The sequence below is a fragment of the Lolium rigidum genome, chromosome 2 (genome assembly GCF_022539505.1).
Source record: "Lolium rigidum isolate FL_2022 chromosome 2, APGP_CSIRO_Lrig_0.1, whole genome shotgun sequence".
Lineage (NCBI taxonomy): Eukaryota > Viridiplantae > Streptophyta > Magnoliopsida > Poales > Poaceae > Lolium > Lolium rigidum.
In genome coordinates this window covers 62,551,178-62,574,310 of record NC_061509.1, presented here as the reverse complement: position 1 = coordinate 62,574,310, position 23,133 = coordinate 62,551,178, and the positions used below count along the sequence as shown (strand labels likewise).

General features: G+C 41.5%; 1 protein-coding gene across 1 annotated transcript; it reads right to left on the bottom strand.

Annotated features, from left to right (window-relative positions):
- Positions 1-100: 100 nt before the first annotated feature.
- On the bottom strand, positions 101-13,126 carry LOC124691838 (metal transporter Nramp4-like). The gene is made up of 13 exons (XM_047225113.1): positions 12,733-13,126; positions 6,562-6,640; positions 5,928-5,968; positions 5,733-5,811; positions 5,549-5,653; positions 4,841-4,950; positions 3,999-4,180; positions 3,483-3,552; positions 3,034-3,201; positions 2,682-2,786; positions 1,645-1,770; positions 1,461-1,556; positions 101-753 (listed from the first exon to the last, which is right to left on the bottom strand). The coding sequence occupies exons 1-13, from the start codon at positions 12,907-12,909 to the stop codon at positions 481-483; spliced, it is 1,611 nt and encodes a 536-aa protein (XP_047081069.1). The 5' UTR covers positions 12,910-13,126; the 3' UTR covers positions 101-480.
- Positions 13,127-23,133: the final 10,007 nt, after the last annotated feature.

Genomic DNA, 23,133 nt, shown 5'->3' with positions numbered 1-23,133 from the left:
CTCCTCTGTATTCTTATCACTTTGATGAAAATCGGCCAGTTAGAGGCAAGATTTTTCATAAAATAAATATTTTAAGAGAGTGCATAATGAAAAGCAGATGTGAATACAAAGCATCCCTGGTTAGGCACAATCACAAGTAGTTCATTCTACTGGGTGCATAGTTGAGCGTACATGACAAACAATTGACTAACTAAAAATATATACACCTTATGCTATACATGAACTAGTCGATGCTTCGTTGATCGAGGAGTTACAAGCAGTGGTGGACCTAGAAACTTTTTGAAGCCCGGGCAAACTACGGATCAAAATCATCTTATGCACTTTAGTCTGTAGTTTGTCCGGAGAAGAGGGACGCTAGGTCCTCCCATGGTTACAAGAGCCTCTATGGAATCGAATCAGTACACGAGAACGGGTTCATTCTCGAAGAAATCAAAATGTGTCCAAAACATGATTCCAACCTAGCAAGCCAAACCTTCAGTACTATCGACCATCTTCTATTCGCACCTCTTCCACTTCAATCCCACAAGAAACTGATCTGGACGGTAGTGCCACATTGATACTAACTTTTTTGCGAGCCAAGTATATGACCGCAGCAACATAGGCCGCCATGAAAGGGAAGACAAGGGTGCTAATTATTGCTTTAGCAAACCTTGGTAGGTCACTATATACAAGCCAGCTGATGAAGCTATTACAAAAGAAATAAGTATTGATGCTGATGATCACCATAGACAGGATCCATGAGGTTCGTGTGATCTACAGAGTTAAGGTGCAAATCAATGTAAGAACCATGTAGAAAAAATAAACAAACATTAAGTATGATGAGAAACAGTACTTAAGGATGGAGCCCTAACAAACGAACAATTTATGGTATAAAAAGTAACCAATTGTATGCATGATTCAGGTTGTGTCCTAACACATTCCTATCCTCCTCGATTGGCACAGCCTACAACTGTTTCCATCTTACACCTTTTCAGTTCAGGGTATGGTTAGGTGATGATTGGCTGCATAGAGATCAGGGTAGCTAGGTCTTGTGATGAAAATGGGTCAAAGTGGTGCCCAAGTACAATTCTAACAAGAATGTTGTGAAATAATTCTACATTTTATTTAAAAATGGTACTTGGTACTATCTCTTCTAGACTTTTTATTATTGTCGGAATTCCATGTTAATAAGTCATTTTTATTCTACCATGCGCCATCTGGATAATTATCGTGCATTTTTGGTTCTTTTCAGTAAGCACAATCAGATCTAGAGGGTCCATAATTCTTTATTCTAAATATCACTAACACGTATGTAGGACAGGAACCCACCTATCATTAACAAGAGCATTTGTTTTTTAAAACAGGATTCACAGAAACCCTCCTAATCAAATCTTCTTGATGTATTCACACTACACAAGTTATCTTGGTAAGATAATTCCACATGAAAACTTGATTATAAGCATAAGCATAGTATAACTTACAGATATTGAGTTCTTGTAAGGTCCTACCATTGAGGAACAACTACTGAATTTGAGGAGAGGAATGAGAGCAAATGGCAGGACAAAGGATAATATGATCTGTAACACACACACAAAAAACCATTATAAAACATTTGCATATCTTGTACGTTCAATTTTCTGCAATGAGTTGAACTAGAGAAGTCACCGCAGCTATATTGATAAGTTGACGAACTCGTAAAGCACCACCGATGCTACAAATTATGAAAGTAGGCACCACAGTGAGACAGGGAGCAACGAGATATATGATTAACTTTCTCATCCCTGAGAATCCCTGCAAAATTCATGGTAAATGCTTTACACTGAAGGAACATTAGGAGAAATCATGTCAACGAATTAATATAAATATCCTATGTTATTTTCAAAACTTGGGCTTGAATGTATTCCCAGGTTTGACACACTAAGTATATAACATATGAAAAGTTAATAAGTATGTGAGCAATGGTATTTCTATACACACATGCTTTTTTTTTTCTAGTCCACTAGAACTATGGCAACCACAACTTTTTACTGTATAATTTTCAAGCCTCCCCTGCAGCTTCTTAGTCAAACAGAAATTATAGCAAGCATATAACTTTACCTCTATATTCCCGTACCTTAAGTTCAGTTTTAGAATGATTCCGTGGTATGGTATGATATGAGCTCATCTTGTAATAGAACTCGTATGTGCACATTGCAATTCCGTAAGTTCGAGAAAAAAATCGTATGTCCCTAATTATGTTTTATAACAGATATTGTTTTCTTGCATGAATTTATACCACATATGCAAAATCTGTCTATCTATTTATCCATTACTTTACTAAATATGAACTCACTGGAAAATCTCACTTTGATCGGAGACAACAGACACATAAGCCATTTATCCTGTTGGGTTGAACGAGAGCTGATCTAAATTTAGCATATGGAATTCTTGTTGTCCAATATGTATACATGGCACAAAAATCCTGTAATGGCATGATTTTTATCCCGATGCAAGAATTGTTTTAATACTTTTAAATTATAATTCACAAAAAAGATGTCCTTATGGATATCTATTTTTTTTTGGTTCACATCGACTATGGAGTATTTGCATTGGCCTTATTTTCAAAGGAGCTCAAGACAATAGACTGGCCCATGCGGGTGCATGAGTTGGCAACTAGTACATATTAACTTTGCAAACTCTTGCATTCAATAAAACAAATCTACCTGCATAATATATTGGCCTGAATATGTGGTAATCACCGCACAACTTTGTCCAGAAGCTAGTAATGCCAAACAGTACACAACTGATTTTGACCTTCCCAAAACATTCTGCAAAACAAACAGTTGTAATTTACCGTGATGAGTATATTTTTTATTTACACAATTTGTATAATTTGATTCTTTCGAAGTAATTCATCTACATGTATATATTGTGTCTGTTAAAGAGCAAAAGGTGTACATAAGAATGGATTTATATCAATTATGTACTATGCATTTCGTATAACTACAACAGATGTTTCATTATACTTCTAAAATGTAAGGCCAATGATATAATAATGTTTCCAGGAGTATTAACCTTGAATAGTACGAATGCTGACTTCAAAGTAAGACTGCTGCATGTGTCAGTCTCAAGTGAAATATTATCAACACATATAGTTGCAGAGAGCGACACAATGGCAACATTTACGAGTAGGGCAAGAAACAAGGCGAGTGCATTATCTATCAAGAAGAACACCGATGCATCCTGAAAAAAATATTATTGATATTATCATCATGTATTCTGGCAATAAGTAAAAAATAATGTGGATAATATGGAGCCATTTGTAGTTACAAAAACTATAATTTTGTTATAATATTCTCAGTTATGCCACCTTTAGCCAGTAATGGAATTAGCTCGCATTTGTATAGTGCTACTTTTATTATGTTCACTTACTTTATTCTCCAAAATTATACTAGGAATTAGTACAACTCCTTGTTTAGCCAACTTTTGTAAGGTTTACCATAAATACAATTCAAAAGGTTTACCTTAACTGCTTCACATGATGATGGTATGTTTCTTGATATAACCAAAGAAGAATGTAGGAAGAGATTGTGCCTATTATGTTAGAAAATTGAAATCAGTGAAATATATAAATGTCTTTCTAATTTTCATGCTAGACCAAAACCATGTGGTCTGATAGAAATCCATTTGTGGATTAGTCACTTAGCTTTTTTTTTTGGATCCATCATTTAAATGTGCTTTTTATTTCATCATTTAAATGTGTCAAAGATCCTTGGTGGATAGATGTTTAATAGGTGCAGTGAAATATTAGATAATGTTTCTTAGTTAAAACATTGTCTAATATTTCACATAGTCTAAGTAATGGATGTGTTAATTCAACAATAAATATGGATTGACTATTCATGATGTCTCTATTGGCACTCAATTCATAAATATGTAACGTTATGAGTAACAAAGTACACCTATGTGAAATATTAAATTGTTAGAAAATTCTTTCAACAGTAATAACCAACGAGGCAAAAAAAAGGTCTCATACTTACGGCAGAACAAGAGCGCTGATCAGGGCAACTGCATCTGAGATAGCATAATGTCCTCTGAGTCTCGGGACAAATAACCCCTCAAGTAACTCGCTCACTGGAGTATTGACCTGGTTCAACTCTATAAAGAAACACGAGGCCATGACGAGCATAAAAAGTACAATCATGAACTCCATTTTTCGGACCTTAAGAAAAAGAGACACCATACATGTTAGTGAATTTATTATCACACCCATATATATAGAAATGCTATTCAACACCCCTTGTCCATAAAATGTTATTCTACACCTAAGATAATTTTATGTTGTTAAATTCAGCATTTATGTGTGCTATACAAATAATTGCAGTCGTATTGACTCTCAATGAAAACATTAACATAATAAAAATATATGAGTCATCATAGTGTAAAATCACAAAAATTATGTATATTTGTATATCACATAAACAATAAAAAGTTCACACCATGTCTATATTTTCCTACGTTCTTCTCGACTTCTTAGGTAGAACAAAATTACATGACGACATAAAAATCATGTACGAGTTGCCAAGAAACACGGGGGTGTAGGTCAAATAGCGTTTTCCTATGACATAATTAATGTTGGAAGCAATATTTTGTAGTATTATATTTATTTGATAGTTCATAAGTACAAAATATCAGCTTCAAGGCAGAAAAGTGTTAAAGGTGTATGATAATTAATTCAGGGAAACATACCAATTCGTTGCTTACAGAAAACATGTGGTGGTTGTTATGATATTGTTTGCGTACAGAATCAATTACATTTTGGTTATTGCAAGTTCTTGAATGATCAGTCTATTATGTTTTAGAGAGGCACTCAATGTCTTACCCCATAGCTCTGTAATCCTAGAAGTAGGATGATGGTAGCTCCACATATGAGTACACCGGCCCAAAACGGAATGTCAAACAAAATGTTGTATGCTAAAGCAGTTCCTAAAACTGCACAAAGAATAAATAATGTTAACATAGAAACATATAAAAATTTACATTACTTAATAATATATTTAACTTATAAACCAGGTATTGTAGAAAGGACCTCATCCCAACCCTAAATTCTATAAGAAAATATTTCATGTTACAACCCTTGGTTGGTATAACCTGTACACATGTTTTCTAGACCCTTTATGCTTTATTAGTATAACACACTTGAGAAGTTACAAAATCCTGAAACTCTAATAACCACACATTCCGTTTCATGAATTGTGCAGATCGGTGATAGTACTATGTGGGACAACATTTGAGCATGAATTTGTATATTTCTTGTAGGTGTTGCTAAGGGATAAGATGGTTCTTTACCTAAACAAGCCACAAGGATATCTACCGGATCTAAATCCACACCGATTTTCTATATGCATGGTTGAAATATTATATTTGCGCTATTTGCATCTCACGTGACGTGAGTACCCTGGACATCAAATGCAAAGGAGAGAATATCATTTCTAACTAACACAAAAAAATAAACTATACATAAATATCAGTTAACAAGAATTCAAACAAGTGTAAACAAACAAAATACAAGCACCAAGTGATTCAATACCTCCTGGTATAGTGGCAGCAATCACGCCTAGCTCAGCGAAAAACCATAAGCCGTATCTAACATACTTGGGGTATTCACCCATACACAGTTCCGCAAGGTGCCTTCCTAATTATCATTATGCATATATGTTAATCTTCATACCAATTATAACTTCACATCAAGAGCATGCTGATGATAATCTCACCTGTGACGACACCAAGCTTCGCTGCCAACGACTGTATTATCAACACGAAGATGAACCCAAACAAGAGAACCCATAATAACTGAAGATAGACAATATTTAGCTATTCTAGAATGATGACGGAATAGTTTGAAGATTTTGGATAAGTAGATCCAATAACAAAAGATACAGGGAGAAGAATATTTCAAATATTTATACCTCGTATCTGTGACTGTACCCAGCCTGTAAATCAGTTTGCACTGTGTGTTGGGCAAAGTTTAACTATCAGAATTAGTACATTCTCAAAGAAAGCAAAGAAAAAACGTAACCAAAGACTGCAACAAAAACTAATTGTTATCATATTCTTTATGGTTATATCTGGCCATATTTTTCAACAACACCAGACCAATTAGGTTGCAATCCTGACAGTGATGACGATCCAGATGGTTGTCACAAAGCGAGTCGCCAACCTACTGGTGTACTTCTGTGAGTTTATGTGCGGCTGCCAACATAGAGCTAAATACATGGAAACTGGAGAGAGATTTTCAGATCTAACATACATGGTAGATTTTATAGAAATCTGCCATTAAGTGGTATTTGTGTTAGGGTGTGACAGCTCTGCAACATCCTTCTTTAACATAGAATACACTCATTGAAGTGTATTCTAGAGCAGAAGTTGTTGAATCAAAGCCTCTAGTTGCAATGAGTCGCATATGCGCCAATTTTTAGCAAGGGCTTTCCATCGGATTAATAACATAGATGGACATATACATTAGAAAGAGGCATAGGAAACCACATTGAAATTAAGTCAACACAAGGAAAAGAAGAAAGGAACTAGGCTGCTTGGGCTTACAACTGCTAGGATCGAGGTAAGCCATGGAGATGAGAAATCCTGGTCCAACGTGTCCTAGAAATCTCTTCCACCTCGGTCCCTGCTCAAAAGTACAAGTTTAGTGTAGCTGACTGATGGAGTATCATTTTTCTAAGCACCATGACACCTACACGTACCCCACATCCTTTTAGAGATTTTTGGCTAACAAAAAAATATCCAACAATGTAGCACAAAAGGTATATTGACCTAGAAAAACTGAGGTCTAGATGTGCTATTTGAGAGAAAAAAATGGCAAACTTTGAAGAATTATATATTCACATATAATTGCTACCATGTGTAATTTTTGTGTAGGCCACATACTATATGTTCTCCCTAAGATCTTTCTGTGTGAAATAGTCTAATCTTGTAACCCGTTCATCCTTTTTTTGCAGATTTTTTTTTTCATTTTAATAACGGATTTGCTATGTCTCAGTGCTTTTCATTTGCACTTCTCTTTGAACAGCAGTTGAACTTTTCTGAGGTGACGTAAGAAAATCTCACTGAACTGAGACGTACAAACCCTTTTAATAAACGCAAAGTTAGTGAGGGTGTGGGCGTGATGGTGCTCACTCACAACGTTTCCACGAATAAATCATTAGTGATGCCTGATTCTACTTCCACACCAACCATTTAGAGTTTTCACAACAAATACAGTTAATAAGTGAAAACAAATTAAATTTTACAAGTATTAACGTAAGTAGTCGTAGCCACGGCTTTCTCGGCTCGTCTAGTCATTTTAAGTCTTCTATAATGCTTTGAATCGTGTTTGACTTGACCATTGTTGTTGGTGCTCTAGATTTTGGTAGGAGAGTTCTTGGTGAAGCAAGAAGATCCTAGCCGAGCCATTGGGGGCTCTTCGTAAAAGAACCGCTGCACTGAAACAACTAAACCAGACTTGCCTAATTTTCTCAACAAAAGAAAAACTCTTTATAATCTACTATATTTAAAATGCATGACGAGTGAACTCGAAGAATGATAGACATGCCGAAAAATCATGTGGTACGCTAATGATATGATTCTTTTTGTGGAGCATGATCTAAAGAAAATAAGAAGCTTGAGTTTATGCATTCAGAATTTGACAAACTTTCGCGTGTAAACATCAGTTTCTACATGATCATTTTTTTATGATTCGGAGAAGCTCACAAGTCAAAAATTTAACTCTAAGTACACCAAAATGTCCGGTTGTGAGAAAGGCCACTAGGCCAGCTCCCCATTAGATATGGTACATACTATTGATCGCAGCCCGATGGCAAAGCTTTCGTCGGACCACTCAGAAACCGTCCAATTCCCCTACATCCAATGGTTGGGATCATTTTCTTTTGGTAAATACTATTGATCGCAGCCCGATGGCAAAGCTTACCCATTAGATATTTGAGAATCCTAATGTATTATAGAAGATTCTCAAATATCAAGTGGAATATTATTGAGGAATCGCTTGGAGAAAGAGTGAGCATTTGGAAAGGAAACTACTCTCTGTCCGTGGTTGTTTAGTCCTGGTCAATTCAATGCTCAACAATATGATGATGTATATATTATCTTGTTCCAAGTACTTAAAGGAGTAATCCAAAGAATGAACTATTTTCGCTCAAGATTTTTTTGGCAAGGAGACAACAAGAAAAAAGTATCGATTTGTGTGGATGGAACGTATGTGTCGTCGTCCAAAAGACTAAGGGCCTCGGCACTCAGGATCTCGAGGCTAAAACTTCTGCCCTACTTAATAAATATTTTTTCAAGTATATACAAAGGCAGGGTATGGAAAAAACCTTCCGAGAAAAAATACGTAGGATTGAAAGGGATCTCCCAGCTTTACTGGAAACCGGGAGTTCTTACTTTTGGGATCTTCTAATGGCCATGTAATTTTTGAAATAAAAAAGAGAAATTATATGATGGAATCTACATGGGAATGGTAAATTCCTCATGGAGTCCATGTACAAAGGACAGTCCATGTTAATGCGCAAATAATTAACAATAAACACATTCGGAAAATTTATCATTAAAAATTAAATGGTGTCTTCTTTAAGATATTATTCTAACCAAATACAACCTTGCAAAACGCAACTAGCAACCATAATAAAGCAGTGTACAGGGAAGTACCCCTATGGCTAGAGGTACATAGGACACCGGGTATTGAGTGATTTTTTTCGATATATTTCATGCATATATAAGAATTATTTGTGAATAAGATGAGGACACCTTGAAGTTTTTTCTATATGTCCAGTTGTCCACTCGTGGTAGCACAGAGTATTGATTTTATTTGTCATGGCGAGAATATAAAATATATATTCTTCAAGTGCAACTGCGTCTTCTATATGGACCTATGATCAGTTATTACAGTGGCTTCGAACTTGTATATTTTTTTTCGATAAAGGGAATATACTAATATCAAAAGATACCAATTACACCCAGCCTCTGTAACAACGCACCACCCTAATGGCACTACGGATGCACACAGCCAAAAAAGAAAAAGAAAACTAAGAAATAAAAGTCCCGCTACAGTATCTCGAGCCTAACAACAGCAATACATCCACCGCCAAGATAATACCTGAAATACAGACTCTTCAAAAAACGACGCCTCCAAGAAGGGAACAATGCTCTAACACCGTCGTCGCCCGATCAAAGATCTTAGGTTTTCACCCTGAAGATAGTCCCCGCTCTCAAAACAATGCCTCCAATAAGGTCATTGCCAGGCACAACCAGTTAAGGCCAGACCTTGGGTTTTCACCCTGAAAGGTAGGACTCTGAACTTCACCTGTGTTGTCGCCCCCACTTTCATACCGCTGCTGTGAAGCCCGTAACACCAAGCAAGTCCCTCAACAGCGTGGAGACTTGAACATCCCTTAGCTAGTCCTCCCCTCCGGCCTTCATGAAATTCTCTTCTTCCGACTTTCATCATGGATCCATAGTCACTTGATGTCAACACAGAAAAAGAGCTTCGCGTCGCTCCCTCCAGAACCAAACGGTCGAAATAAAAGCATGGGTCGCACGACCGAATACCACCGATCCAGCAAACTCCAGGCAAAAACACTGTTACATTCTCCGGCGGAGCCTTCCGGAACTCAACACTCCGGCCAGCTCACGAGTCCAGGCCTCCGGTAGATCCTCCTCTTCACACAAGAGAGGCCCTAGGACCGCTGCCTTTATTCAGGTCGGACCCCCACGTCGGCGACCACCCTGGGCTGGCCACTCCAACCCTCCACCGGCGACACCATCGCCGGCTTCCGAGCACCTCCATCTCGCCGCCGGAACGCGGTGATAGATCAAAAGATCCACCACCACCAACCGCAGGCCGATCCTCTCCGGCGAAGAAGAGGGTCACCTCCACCGTCGAACCCAAGGCTGCTGCCCCGGGCGTCCTCGTACCGCGGGAGAACCCCAAGATCATCGCCCCTCACTGGCGAGAGGCGGAGGGAAAGGCGATGTCCGCCACCACCAGCCACCACCACCGGCATGCCGCCGATGGGAGGCGGGGAGGCCGCAGCCCGCAGCTGGATCGTCCCCAGGAGGGTCGCCGCCACCCCTCCAACCTCGTCCGACCGCCGCCGCCCCGGAAGGCGGAAGGGCCGCCGCCGCGCGAGAGACTCCATGGCCGCCGTTCCCGACGCGTCACGAGGGTAGGCCCCCGCCGCCGCCACGCCCCGAGATCTTTGCCCCGGCGGCGCTGCAGGCGGCGGCGGCGGCGGGAGGGTTGGGAGGCGGTATATGTTGAAAAAATATGGATAGCTTCGAACTTGTATATGGACCTATGACAACTGTTTTCAAGCTATAGAACACAAGAATAGAATCATAATACGGCTGAAAGCGGTTACCTTATTATTATCGCTATGGCTATGTAAAAATAACATTGTTTTAATGCTATAAAGTCATCTTCTTTGCAGCTTATCTTCCAACTCACACCGGCCGTGGTTTATTCTTAGCAGACTGGACCCCCATTCGTTATGTATGGCGATGTGCTCGTGACACGAACAGGTGGCAAAGAATATTTTCACCCCACATTGATGGTAGTAGCATAGTATACGGATCGGCACACTACTCTTAGCATTTTCAGTCACGTATGTACTTTTGTAATTCTTCTTCTACGGATGTGCGGTCTTACTCTGCAGAAGCTGGGTGTGACCTCGCTGCTTGTATCGGGTTTGATATGAAGGTTGCTGGCTTGGTGATGCGGCTGGCGGCGGGGGTGACCCGACGGCTGCGGATCCGGCTTCTTCGTTGGCGCGGTCGTGCCTGGTGGTGGCCGGTGGGTCCTCTGCGCCACTTCCTCCCGACTGCTCACATTGGTGGCCTACTTCGGTGTTGGGGGTGGCGGCAGACGATTCGTCGACGAGTCTGCGGTCAGTGGTGGCCTCTTCTTCCGCTGATGAGGTCGACCGGCGGGCGGCGGCGTGAAGGCCTGCTGATCTGCTTAATAAAGGTAGTTGTCCTAGGTTTTCTCTTGTGCGAGGATGGAGATCATTCTGAGGCCAGTCCTTCTTCATCTGGCCGGAGCAATGGGTTCCGGAAGTCTCCACCGGAGAATGTAAGTGCATTTATGCCTGGAGTTTGCTGGATCGGGTGGAATTCGGTCGTGCGCACCCATGCTTTTATTCCGACAGTTTGATTCTGCAGGGAGCGGCGCGAAACTCTATTCTTTGTTGCCATCAAGTGAAATTTTGGTCCACGGTGAAGACAAAGAGGCGGAGAATGTCATGAAAGCCGGATTGGAGGACTAGCAATGGAGGTTCGAGTCTTTGCGCTGATGTTCTGGGTTTCACAGCGGCAATATGCAAGTCGGGGCGGTAACACAGATGAAGTTCAGAGTCTTACCTTTCAGGATAAAAATCCAAGGTCTGATCTTAATTGGTTGTGCCTGACAATGACCTTGTTGAAGGCATTGTTTTGAGAGCGGGTACTATCTTTAGGGTGAAAACTTAAGATCTTTGATCGGGCGACGATGGCGCTTGTGCACTGTTTTCTTCTTGGAGTCGTCGCTTTTGAAGAGCCTGAAGTTCAGGTGTTGTCTCTTTCACAAAAAAAAAAAGTTCAGGTGTTGTCTTCGTGGTGGATGTATTGTTGTTGTTAGGGCCGTAGCGGGATTTTTGTTTTCTTAAGAGTTATTCTTCTTTTTGTGATTGTGTATATCCGTACTGTCATTAAGGTATTGCGTTGTTGCAGAGGCTAGATGTAATTGGTATCACTTGATATTAATATATATTTTTTATCGAAAAAACTAGGATTCTAGTACGACTGATTTATCTTATTACCTCCGTTTCGGTTTAACAGGCACGCACGCAGTTTAAGATAAACTTTGACCATTGATTTGGTCAACAAAATATAATTTTTATGTCTATAAACTATATATCGTTAGATTCGTATGCAAAAAAGTTTTCCACTGATATAATTTTTGTGCCATATATTTCATATTTTAGTGACTAAAATAATGGTCAAAGTAATTTCTTAAACTACGTGCGCGCCTGTTAATCTGAGACGGAAGGAGTACCATGGACAATTGATACCAGTTATCACTAGAGGTATGCATACACGTTAGGATAGTGCTTTTTTTTCTTCTAAGATTCACATTAGCATAGTGCTGATGTGGCGGACAATCTTTTATGAGCTAAGACTGCCAAGTGGGGCTTTATATAGTCCTGTTGAATATCTTAAGGTACAAATGTGTAACGCCCGTTAAAGACTGCGACGTGCTAATATTAACTGTTGGACGGCCTAGTGGGGTTGAAATTTTGACTTTTGAGCAGAACAAATGAGCCGCTCCAATCAGGAATGAGGATTAGCATAACAGTAAGAATATGAGACCTATGAGACACATCTGTTCATGGTTTCTTAACCAATAACCAAGAACGAACACCTGCTTAAATTTCACACTACTTGTGGTCGTCGTTTTAGCCAGTCTTCATGTGCGCTGATCATCATGGAACCAATGAATTCATTTGGCCAACTGATGCGGCAAAACAAAAGCTACTCCTACTACTGCAACTGCAACTGTACTAATTCGAGCAAACATAAATTAACCATCAGAGGACTAATTGGCCGCTAATTAGCGCGTCTCCAATCTTAGAACAGCCAATTAACTTGGATATATACCCTGCGATTGCTTGTTTCTGCACGCAGAACGGGGAAGGCAAACGGAGAGGGGATCACGCGAGAGAGAACGTTTACCTGCTGCGCGCCGCTGTTCGCATCATCGTCGTGTTGCCCGGAAGAAGAAGCGACGGCCGCCGCCGCCGTAGCGGCCACCTCTATATCGTCATCGCCGGCTGCGACGGCCGCGACCCTTCCGCTGCCCACCTTGTGCTGCGAGCCGTGGTCCCTCCCGATGCTTCTCCCCTCCTCCATTTCTCGTCTCGCGGCCGTGGGAGGCGCTCACCGTGCTAGCATTTGACTTTGCTCCAATGGAGGTTTGCAGTCCAATCCAAGATGTAAGTTGCAGGCGCTACAGGTCAACCGTACCGTACGCTCTCTTCGCACAAATGTAATTCCACTCTGTGCTGGAGTAGTATATGAAATGATATCACATCATATTATCATATGGATTTGGTGCGACGCACGCATCCGGCCAGATGGAAGTCGTCTCTCGGGCAAGAGGAAGGATCGTTCTTATCATCAGTAGTTTAATGGCTGTTTCGGACGTACGCTTCTTAATTAGTTAACTGGTTTGTACGGCGTGATGGGATTTGCTTCGACTTTGGGGCAAGATTGACGTTAGAGGTGAATGCGTGAGGTTGACGGGGGCGCGTCGGTCAGATAGCCAGGCCGCACAACTGGCTCGCGGTTCACATCTCGCCCAAGGACCGCCGAGCGTACAGCCGTACATGTGATAAATGGTTTCCGGACAGGTCGGTGTGCGGTGCGCATCCTTCCCTCCCTACCGGCCAGCAGCACAGACAGCTTTGGTGTACGGCAGCGCCGATTGACACTTTGACAGACACGCCCTAGATGTCGAAATCTTGGATTAGCTATAAAGTGAACTGGCGGAGATTGCAGAAAAGTAAGCTAGCGGAGATTGCGTCATCTATTGCAATAATCAATTTTCTGCTGATCCGCTACGAAACTATGTGATTCTCATTTTTTTAGACAAGCAAGATTGCAGTCTTTGGAGTCAAGAAAGAGGAAACAGGAAAGGGTGGCAAACCTGTGTAATCAATGTCTCCTGTTTGAGTAATTTTTGGATAAATGGCTCGAAAAGCCCAACTTTAAATTAGTAAAGCCTTCAACCGATAGGATATAAGTTACTGATTACAAAGGCTTAAACAAACTTATCTTTGTCATGGGCTAATACCTATGGTGAAATGGTTGCGTATGAGCATGCCAAAAGAGTTCAGTGGGCTCAGCTTGGTTGAAAGCAAAGCCAAGACCACTTCTTTTGTGCTTATGCTTATAGAAAACCCAGCTTATGAATTTTGGTGGGGAAAAACTCCGATGGGAAGAAGCTTGTAGAAACTGTTCTTCTCCTTCTTTTGGGCTTATAGAATTTGTTTTGTTCAAACCTGTAATGTCTATAATGCTCTTGGATTTGATATGTGCGCAATATTGGATGATAATCAATCACAAGCATGGAGAAATCATACGCACATTTCAAACCATGGTCAACATATGTAAATTTCAAGTGTTGGGCATGATAAAAAAAAAAGTGTTGGACATAGTCATCAAATTTTAGTCAACAAAATCGATCAGTAGCATGGAGGCAGGGCTCGTGGCGAACAATAGCTTGGAGGTCGAGCGGGGCAGGTCAGCGCGGGTTGGAGCAAACGTGTTCCACCGGTGGTGATGCAGATGAACGGGTCGGGCCAAGAGGGGCGCCATATCTGGGAGCGGTGGGGATGGCGGCACCGGCAGTGTGGGCGGTGGTGCAGCTACGTCGATAGTATTGAACCCTAGCAGGCAGGCATGGCTCGACGCAGGGATGCGGGGAGAGGTGTGCGGTGAATTTTTTGTGTATTTGGTGGCAGGCGGTTTGGTCAGGAGGAGTGGGATTCTGATGTAAAGTGTATTGAACCAAAGGGACAAATTCACATACCCCTTCGGTTCCTGAGCTTGAAGTTCTGAAAACTGCTCTCAGGTTTTTGAAATTATACTACGTGTTCGCGGTGAAATTTAGCCTATGTTAAGCCGAACACTTCATTTTGGCTTGAGAGGTTTTGCACCAAGAAGCTGCTCTATAAGCCCAAAAGAAGTCAGCTCTAAAAATACTTCCGCCCCCTTACTGGCAGATGGTCACTTCTCCTGCTGTTGTCTGGATATTTGGGCCAGAGGTTAGGCACCCCGAATGATCTGGCCTTGTGTTTCTTTATAGATTCGCAACACCTTTTCCTTTAGGACATTTGGATAAGGGGGCGGATGATCCGGCCTCTTGGGAGCAACAAGTTGTAACTTCTTTTTTTCCGGAAGCTCATCAGTAAAGAACTTCGAGGTTAAGCGTGCTTGGCCCGGAGTAATTTGAGGATGGGTGACCGACCGGAAAGTAGTTCCCGGGTGCGCACGAGTGAGGACAAAGTGCGCAGGAAAGACATGTGTTGGTGTGTGGGGATAGTCTAGAGATCCTAGAGAGCTGCCAGGGGTAACATGTCCGGCCAGGGGTGGGCTGCGCGGTTACACGGGCGTGTGCGGGTCAGGGGTTCGGGCATGTGGTGCATGGCTGGTGTGTCCCGTCGTGGCACACGACATGGCACATGTGCCAGCACTGGACACGGAGACGTGTGCCAAGAGGGGACGTTCCTAGCCTGGGGCTGATCGACGAGGGCATCGATCTTCTAAGGGGTGATGAGTGTGACATCTTGGCATAGGGCTTAATAGGATTGATAGGATACTCATACCAACAAGTTGCAACTTCTTTTCCAGAAGCTCATCAGCAAAGAACTTTGAGGTTAAGTGTGCTTGGCCCGGAGTAATTTGAGGATGGGTGACCGACCGAGAAGTAGTTCCCGGGTGCGCATGAGTGAGGACAAAGTGCGCGGGAAAGACATGTGTTGGTGTGTGGGGATAGTCTAGAGATCTTAGAGAGCTGCCAGGGGTAACAGGCCCGGCCAGGGGTAGTCGGGGTGTTACATTAGTGTGACATCCTGTCCTAGGGGCTTAATAGGATTGATAGAATACTCATACCAACAAGTTGCAACTTCTTTTTCAGAAGCTAATCTCCAAAGAACTCTGAGGTTAAGCGTGCTTGGCCCAGAGCGATTTGAGGATGGGTGACCGACCGGAAAGTACTTCCCGGGTATGCACGAGTGAGGACAAAGTGCGCAGGAAAGACTGTGTTAGTCTGTGGGGCTACTCTTGAGATCCTAAAGAGCTGTCAGGGGTGACATGCCCAGTCGGGCGGTGGCCAGGGTGTTACATTTGGTATCAGAGCTGACCTTCGCGGTTACACGGGCGTGTGCGGGTCAGGGGTTCGGGCATGTGGCGCATGGCTGGTGTGGCCCGTCGTGGCACACGTCATGGCACATGTGCCGACACTGGATGTTCCTGGCCTGGGGCTGATCGACGAGGGTGTCGATCTTCTAAGGGGGAAGGAGTGTGACATCCTGGCCTGGGGCTTAATAGGATTGATAGAATACTCATACCAACAAGTTGCAACTTCTTTTCCGGAAGCTCATCTCCAAAGAACTCCGAGGTTAAGTGTGCTTGGCCCGAAGCGATTTGAGGATGGGTGACCGACCGGGAAGTAAGGGTGACCGACCGGGAAGTACTTCCCTGGTGCGCATGAGTGAGGACAAAGTGCAGGAAAGACATGTGTTGGTCTGTGGGGCTAGTCTTGAGATCCTAAAGAGCTGACAGGGGTGACATGCCCAGTCGGGGGGTGGCCGGGGTGTTACATTTAACAATAGAATTACCCTTAGATAAAACATTGTTGTTTCCTCCCTAGTAGCAACAACACATCTACAATCTTAGACGTTATTGTCTTGGAGTCAAAAGCATTTACTTGGCCAGAGTATCTACTAGCAACGGAGAGCAACATATGACAAGTATATAATCGATCTCAACGTAGTATAAATATTCATCGGATCCCAGCAAACACAACATGTAGCATTACATAAAGATGATCTTGATCATGATAGGCAGCTCACAAGATCTAAACATGAGGCAAAAATTGGAGAATACAACCATCTAGCTACTGCTATGGACCCATAATCCAGGGCTGAACTAGTCACGCATCACTTCGGAGGCGGGCATGGTGATGTAGAGGCCTCCGGTGATGATCTCCCTCTCCGACAGAGTGCTAGGAAGAGCTTCAGAACACTCCCGAGCTAGGGTCTGCGATGGAGGCCGCAACGAAATTTTTCGTGCATGGAGGCTCTGGTGTTTAGGTTTTTCCCAAAATCGTGAATAAATAGGCAGAAGGGCGAGTTCGGTGGCCGCCTGGGGGCCCACACCACCCCTTGGCGTGGGCCCACCCTTGGTCGGGAAATGGGGTGGGCTGGCCGTCCTATGGCGCCTCTTCGTCCCCCTTCTGGACTCTGTCTTCATTACAGAAAGATAAGATTTTCGGCTTTTATTTCGTCAAATTCCAAGAATATTTCTTGTACAACTTTTCTGAAATACAAAACAGCAGAAAACTGAGAACTGGCATTGTGGCATCTTGTTAATAGGTTACTGCCGGAAAATGTATAAAAGTGCAACGAAGTGTAAGCAAAACATATATAAATTGATGTAAAAAAGATGGAGCATCAAAAATTATAGATACGTTTGCAATGTATCAGCATCCCCAAGCTTAACTCCGGCTCGTCCTCGAGTCGATAAGTGATAACAAAAATAATTTTTGAGGTGACATAAAAGCCAACACAATCTTGATCAAGTTATTGTAAAGCATTGTGAGTTGGGATCAAAGTACTCTAAACATAGGCATGATGGACATAATTCTAACAATAGAACTTAGCAACTATGTCATAACATGAGAAGTAACTCAAACAGAGGATCATGAATAATTATGCATTGAAAGCAATTGTTTGTTTATGAGCATAGAGAAAACATAGCAAAGTGGTACTCATCTCATGTCCTTTATGAAGTAGCAAAATATAAATGCCAGTTCACCTTTTAAAGTTCAAAGGGTAACTGGATACAAGTAATTTGAGAACAAGCAATATCATAATCATGAATCAATCAATAATAAATTTTGGGACTATGCACATTATACTAAGAATGACAACTATGCTCTCTTAACTGGTGCATAAAGCAAGAAGATGAAGACTCAACATAAAAGTAAAAGAGAGGTCCTTCGTAGAAGGAAGCAAGATTAACAAGTTTTATAAACCTTCCAAAAAGTATGGTACTGATTAGTTTTGAGCTCTCATTACCCCTATCATAAGTATCTTGAAGGTTAAAGTTAATGTGAGGGCACATATGAGTTATATGCTTGAAAAATCACAAGTTGAAAACATCATGCCCCTTGAATACGAGTACCTAAACTTCATGCTACTCATCTTAGGTCCCAAATAAGTTCTTGTCATTGTAAGCATACATGTATCATTGAGAACGCCAACGGGGTACCTCCTGCCCCCCTAATATAGGAGTACTCCTACCTATATATAGGAGCATTCACATACCAAAATGACAAGACAAACATACAATGAGCATCTCATCAATCTTTTTATTTACTATGGGCAGAGCTTTTTATTGAAGATGCGTCATAGAATACTCACTATGGTTCGCTGTAAATTTCCACCATGAATGATGCATGGCTTAAGTTGGCCGCCTAGGCGTTTCTCTAACATATATACAAACTCCATGGACTTACAAGTTTTCATTTTATTTCGCACTGTTAGGCATCCATAAACAAAAGAATATGATATCAACTAAATAGGAATAAATGCAATGTTGAAAGCGTGCTCCATAAAAGCATGGTTGTGCTAACTCCTAACTTGTAATTTGCAAGCATATAATTTTCATAAGATAGTCACAATGGCTCAAGTTTATTAGGTGCAATAAAGTAAATGTGCCATCAAGTTCGTGAGAGCTTTACTAACTAGTTTTCTCATGACAAAATTTAATTTGGAAGATAAATAAAAACATGATGAATATACTTGAAATAGCAATGATGCTAATAGGTAGATATGGTGGACACTTTTGGCAAACTTTGGTTTTTGGTGGTTGGATGCACAAGTAGAGCTCATACTCAGTACATGCGAAGGCTAGCAAAACAATAGTTTGCGACCAACTAAGAGAGCAATAATGGCCATATATAATCATGCATAGCAACAAATATATTATTAATCAAAGCATAAAAGTGATATTACAAGTCAAAAACTAAATGATCATAGAGGCTTTAGTTGACTGGTTGTAGTCATAACATGATGTGAACATGTGGCAAGTCAACCCAATAAAGCATCAAAGGAGAATACCACAATATTATGCTTTGTATGATGGAAACAACACATGATTCTTTCAATGCTACATTATGCACTCTCAGCTATTTGAGACAAGTCATGCTACAACAATAAATACTAATCATATAAAAAGAATAACATCCAACATGACATGCTAAAGTCTATGCCACAGTCTAGACAAGCTTCCTTTTGCATCACTATAAGCATGAAACATTTTTCTTGTCTCCAACACCAATCAACTTATTTGAAACAAATCTCATAGATGAAAATCAATATGGACCAGAGATCTAATCATACATAAATAAAGAAAACTAACAAGCTCTGAACAAAATAAGAATGGAAAACCAAGAGCAAAACGCAGTACTAGCAAATTAGAACACTCGCAGAACAATAGAAGTGAAAACTAGAGCGTTCTATGCAATTAAAACGGAGTGTGTCATTCTCCAAAAAAAAAATGTTGGGATCCAACCATATGCTACATCAAACAAAACAAAACAAAACTATAAAAAAACGCTCTAATAACAATACATAGCATATGAAGCAATAAAAATATAGCTCATAGAAAGATGACCTGATGCATAGCTTTAGCTTTTGTCCATACTTCATCTCATTACATCATTCTTCTCTCCCTACACTCGAAAACTTCCTTCATACAAAACTTCACACAATTCTTATTAGCAGCATTAGTACAATCAAAATAATAAATCCACTTGGGTTCAGTTCTAACATATATCAAACACATATTAACTTCCAAGACATATATCAAACACATATTAACATATATAGCAATAAAAATATAGCGCATAGAAAGATGACCTGATGGAGGCGCGTGTGTTTAGGTTTTTCCCGAGATCGTGAATAAATAGGCGAAAGGGCGAGGTCAGTGGCCGCCTGGGGGGACCACACCACCCCTTGTCGCGGGCCCACCCTTGGCCGCGCCATGGGGTGGTCTGGCCGCCCTGTGGCGCCTCTTCGCCCCCCTCTGGACTCTGTCTTCGTTACGGAAAAATAAGATCTTCGGCTTTTGTTTCGTCCAATTGCGAAAATATTTCTTGTACAATATTTCTGAAATAAAAAATAGCAGAAAACATGGAACTATCACTATGGCATCTTGTTAACAGGTTAGTGCCAGAAAATGTATAAAAGTGAAATGAAGTGTAAGCAAAACATATATAAATAGATGTAAAACAAGCATGGAGCATCAAAAATTATAGATACGTTTGCAACGTATCATACATCACATCTATCTCTTCGTTGTGCTCCTCACCTTCACCATTGTGAAATACTTGATAGGATTGGAAGAGGAGGTTGACAAGCCAACCTCGAAGAGCATCATTGTTGCCACCACTTGGTGAGATGTTGCGATGAAAGGAGCGAAGAAGAATGTCATAAAGTGGTAGGAGATTCTTCGCAAGTCCAGGAGAATCATCTTCCCTATAGAGAGGGGCAAACTTGTTCTTGTCGGGCTACACTCCATGCTCATGCATCTTCAAGCCATCATCATTTGAGGCCCTTCCACTAAAGGGGTACCCAAGCACCGCGGAAAACGTACGGAAGTTGGATTTGTAGCGCTTGTTGCCGGTCATCCAATGAATGCCACCTTCATTGAATTTGCCAAAGTAGAGGGTGGCATAGAATTGTTGGTCAAGTTAGCACTTGAGAACCATTGGAACCCTTCATATTGAAGCGCTTGAGCATATCTTGGATGTATTTGTCTTGGTTGAAAAAGGTGCCATTTGGAGTTTTTTGATCTCAAACCCAAGAAATAACTTGAGTTCACCCATCATTGACTTAAACATGTCTGTCATCAACTTAGCAAATTTCTCATTAAACACATTGTTAGTCGACCCAAAGATGATATCGTCAACATAGAGTTGGCACACGAAAAGCTCCCTGTTAACCCTCATAGTAAAAAGAGTGGGGTTGATTCTCCCCACCTCGAACCAACGACCTTCTAGTAACTCACGGTGCTCATACCACACATGTGGGGCTTGTTTAAGGCCATATAGAGCTTTCTTTACCCTATAGACATGTTCTGGATGGTGGGGGTCCTCGAACCCGGGTGGTTGCTTGACGTATACTGATGGCGTGTAAGACACACGTCCGTTGGGAACCCCAAGAGGAAGGTGTGATGCGTACAGCAGCAAGTTTTCCCTCAGTAAGAAACCAAGGTTATCGAACCAGTAGGAGTCAAGGAACACGTGAAGGTTGTTGGTGGCGGAGTGTAGTGCGGCGCAACACCGGGGATTGCGGCGCCAACGTGGAACCTGCACAACACAATCAAAGTACTTTGCCCCAACGTAACGAGTGAGGTTGTCAATCTCACCAGACTTGCTGTAAACAAATGATTAAATGTATAGTGTGGAAGATGATGCTTGTTTGCGAAGAACGGTAAAGAACGAGTTTGCGATGGGTTGTATTTCAGATGTAAAGAATGGACCGGGGTCCACGAGTTCACTAGTGGTGTCTCTCCCATAAGATAAATAGCATGTTGGGTGAACAAATTACAGTTGGGCAATTGACAAATAAAGAAGGCATAACAATGCACATACATATATCACGATGAGTACTATGAGATTTAATCGGGGCATTACGACAAAGTACATAGACCGCTATCCGGCATGCATCTATGCCTAAAAGTCCACCTTCGGGTTATCATCCGAACCCCTTCCGGTATTAAGTTGCAAACAACGAGACAATTGCATTAAGTATGGTGCGTAATGTAATCAACACAAATATCCTTAGACAAAGCATTGATGTTTTATCCCTAGTGGCAACAGCACATCCACAACCTTAGAACTTTACGTCACTTGTCCCGGATTCAATGGAGGCATGAACCCACTATCGAGCATAAATACTCCCTCTTGGAGTTACAAGTATCAACTTGGCCAGAGCCTCTACTAGCAACGGAGAGCATGCAAGAACATAAACAACATATATGATAGATTGATAATCAACTTGACATAGTATTCCATATTCATCGGATCCCAACAAACACAACATGTAGCATTACAAATAGATGATCTTGATCATGATAGGCAGCTCACAAGATCTAACATGATAGCACAATGAGGAGAAGACAACCATCTAGCTACTGCTATGGACCCATAGTCCAGGGGTGAACTACTCACACATCAATCCGGAGCGATCATGGTGATGAAGAGTCCTCCGGGAGATGATTCCCCTCTCCGGCGGGGTGCTGGAGGCGATCTCATGAATCCCCGAGATGGGATTGGCGGCGGCGGCGTCTGCGGAAGGTTTTCCGTATCGTGGCTCTCGGTACTGGGGTTTTCGCGACGAAGGCTTTAAGTAGGCGGAAGGGCAGAGTCGGAGGAGCACGAGGGCCCCACACCATAGGGCGGCGCGGCCCACTCGGCGCGCGCCATGGTGTCGGCGCCTCGTCGGCCCACTTCGTATCTCCTTCGGTCTTACAGAAGCTTCGTGGAAAAATAAGACCCTGGGCGTTGATTTCGTCCAATTAGAGAATATTTCCTTTGTAGGATTTACGAAACCAAAAACAGCGAGAAAACGACAAGCGGCTCTTCGGCATCTCGTCAATAGGTTAGTGCTGGGAAAATGCATAATAATGACATAAAGTGTGTATAAAACATGTGAGTATCATCAATAAAGTAGCATGGAACATAAGAAATTATAGATACGTTTGAGACGTATCAAGCATCCCAAGCTTAGTTCCTACTCGCCCTCGAGTAGGTAAACGATAACAAGGATAATTTACGAAGTGACATGCTATCATAATCTTGATCAATACTATTGTAAAGCATATGAGATGAATGCAGCGATTCGAAGCAATGGTAAAGACAATGAGTAAACAATTGAATCATATAGCAAAGACTTTTCATGAATAGTACTTTCAAGACAAGCATCAATAAGACTTGCATAAGAGTTAACTCATAAAGCAATAAATTCTTAGTAGAAAGCTTTGAAGCAACACAAAGGAAGATATAAGTTTCAGCGGTTGCTTTCAACTTCAACATGTTTATCTCATGGATAATTGTCAACGCAAAGTAATATAACAAGTGCAATAGGTAAACATGTAAGAATCAATGCACGCAGTTCACACAAGTGTTTGCTTCTAAGATAGAAAGAAGTAGGTAAGCTGACTCAACAATAAAGTAGAAGATAGGCCCTTCGCGAGAGGGAAGCATGGATTACTATTTTTGTGCTAGAGCTTTTCATTTTGAAAACATAGAAACAATTTTGTCAACGATAGTAATAAATCATA

Bases quoted from the DNA above. Each gene is read 5' to 3' on its own strand.
- LOC124691838 (XM_047225113.1), bottom strand. From the start codon at position 12,909: ATGGAGGAGGGGAGAAGCATCGGGAGGGACCACGGCTCGCAGCACAAG. The intron at 4,951-5,548 runs GTATTGAATCAC...TTCTTTGTGCAG, and splicing joins TGCTGCCACTATACCAGGAG to TTTTAGGAACTGCTTTAGCA. The intron at 1,771-2,681 runs GTAGATTTGTTT...TGAATTTTGCAG, and splicing joins CAGGCCAATATATTATGCAG to GGATTCTCAGGGATGAGAAA.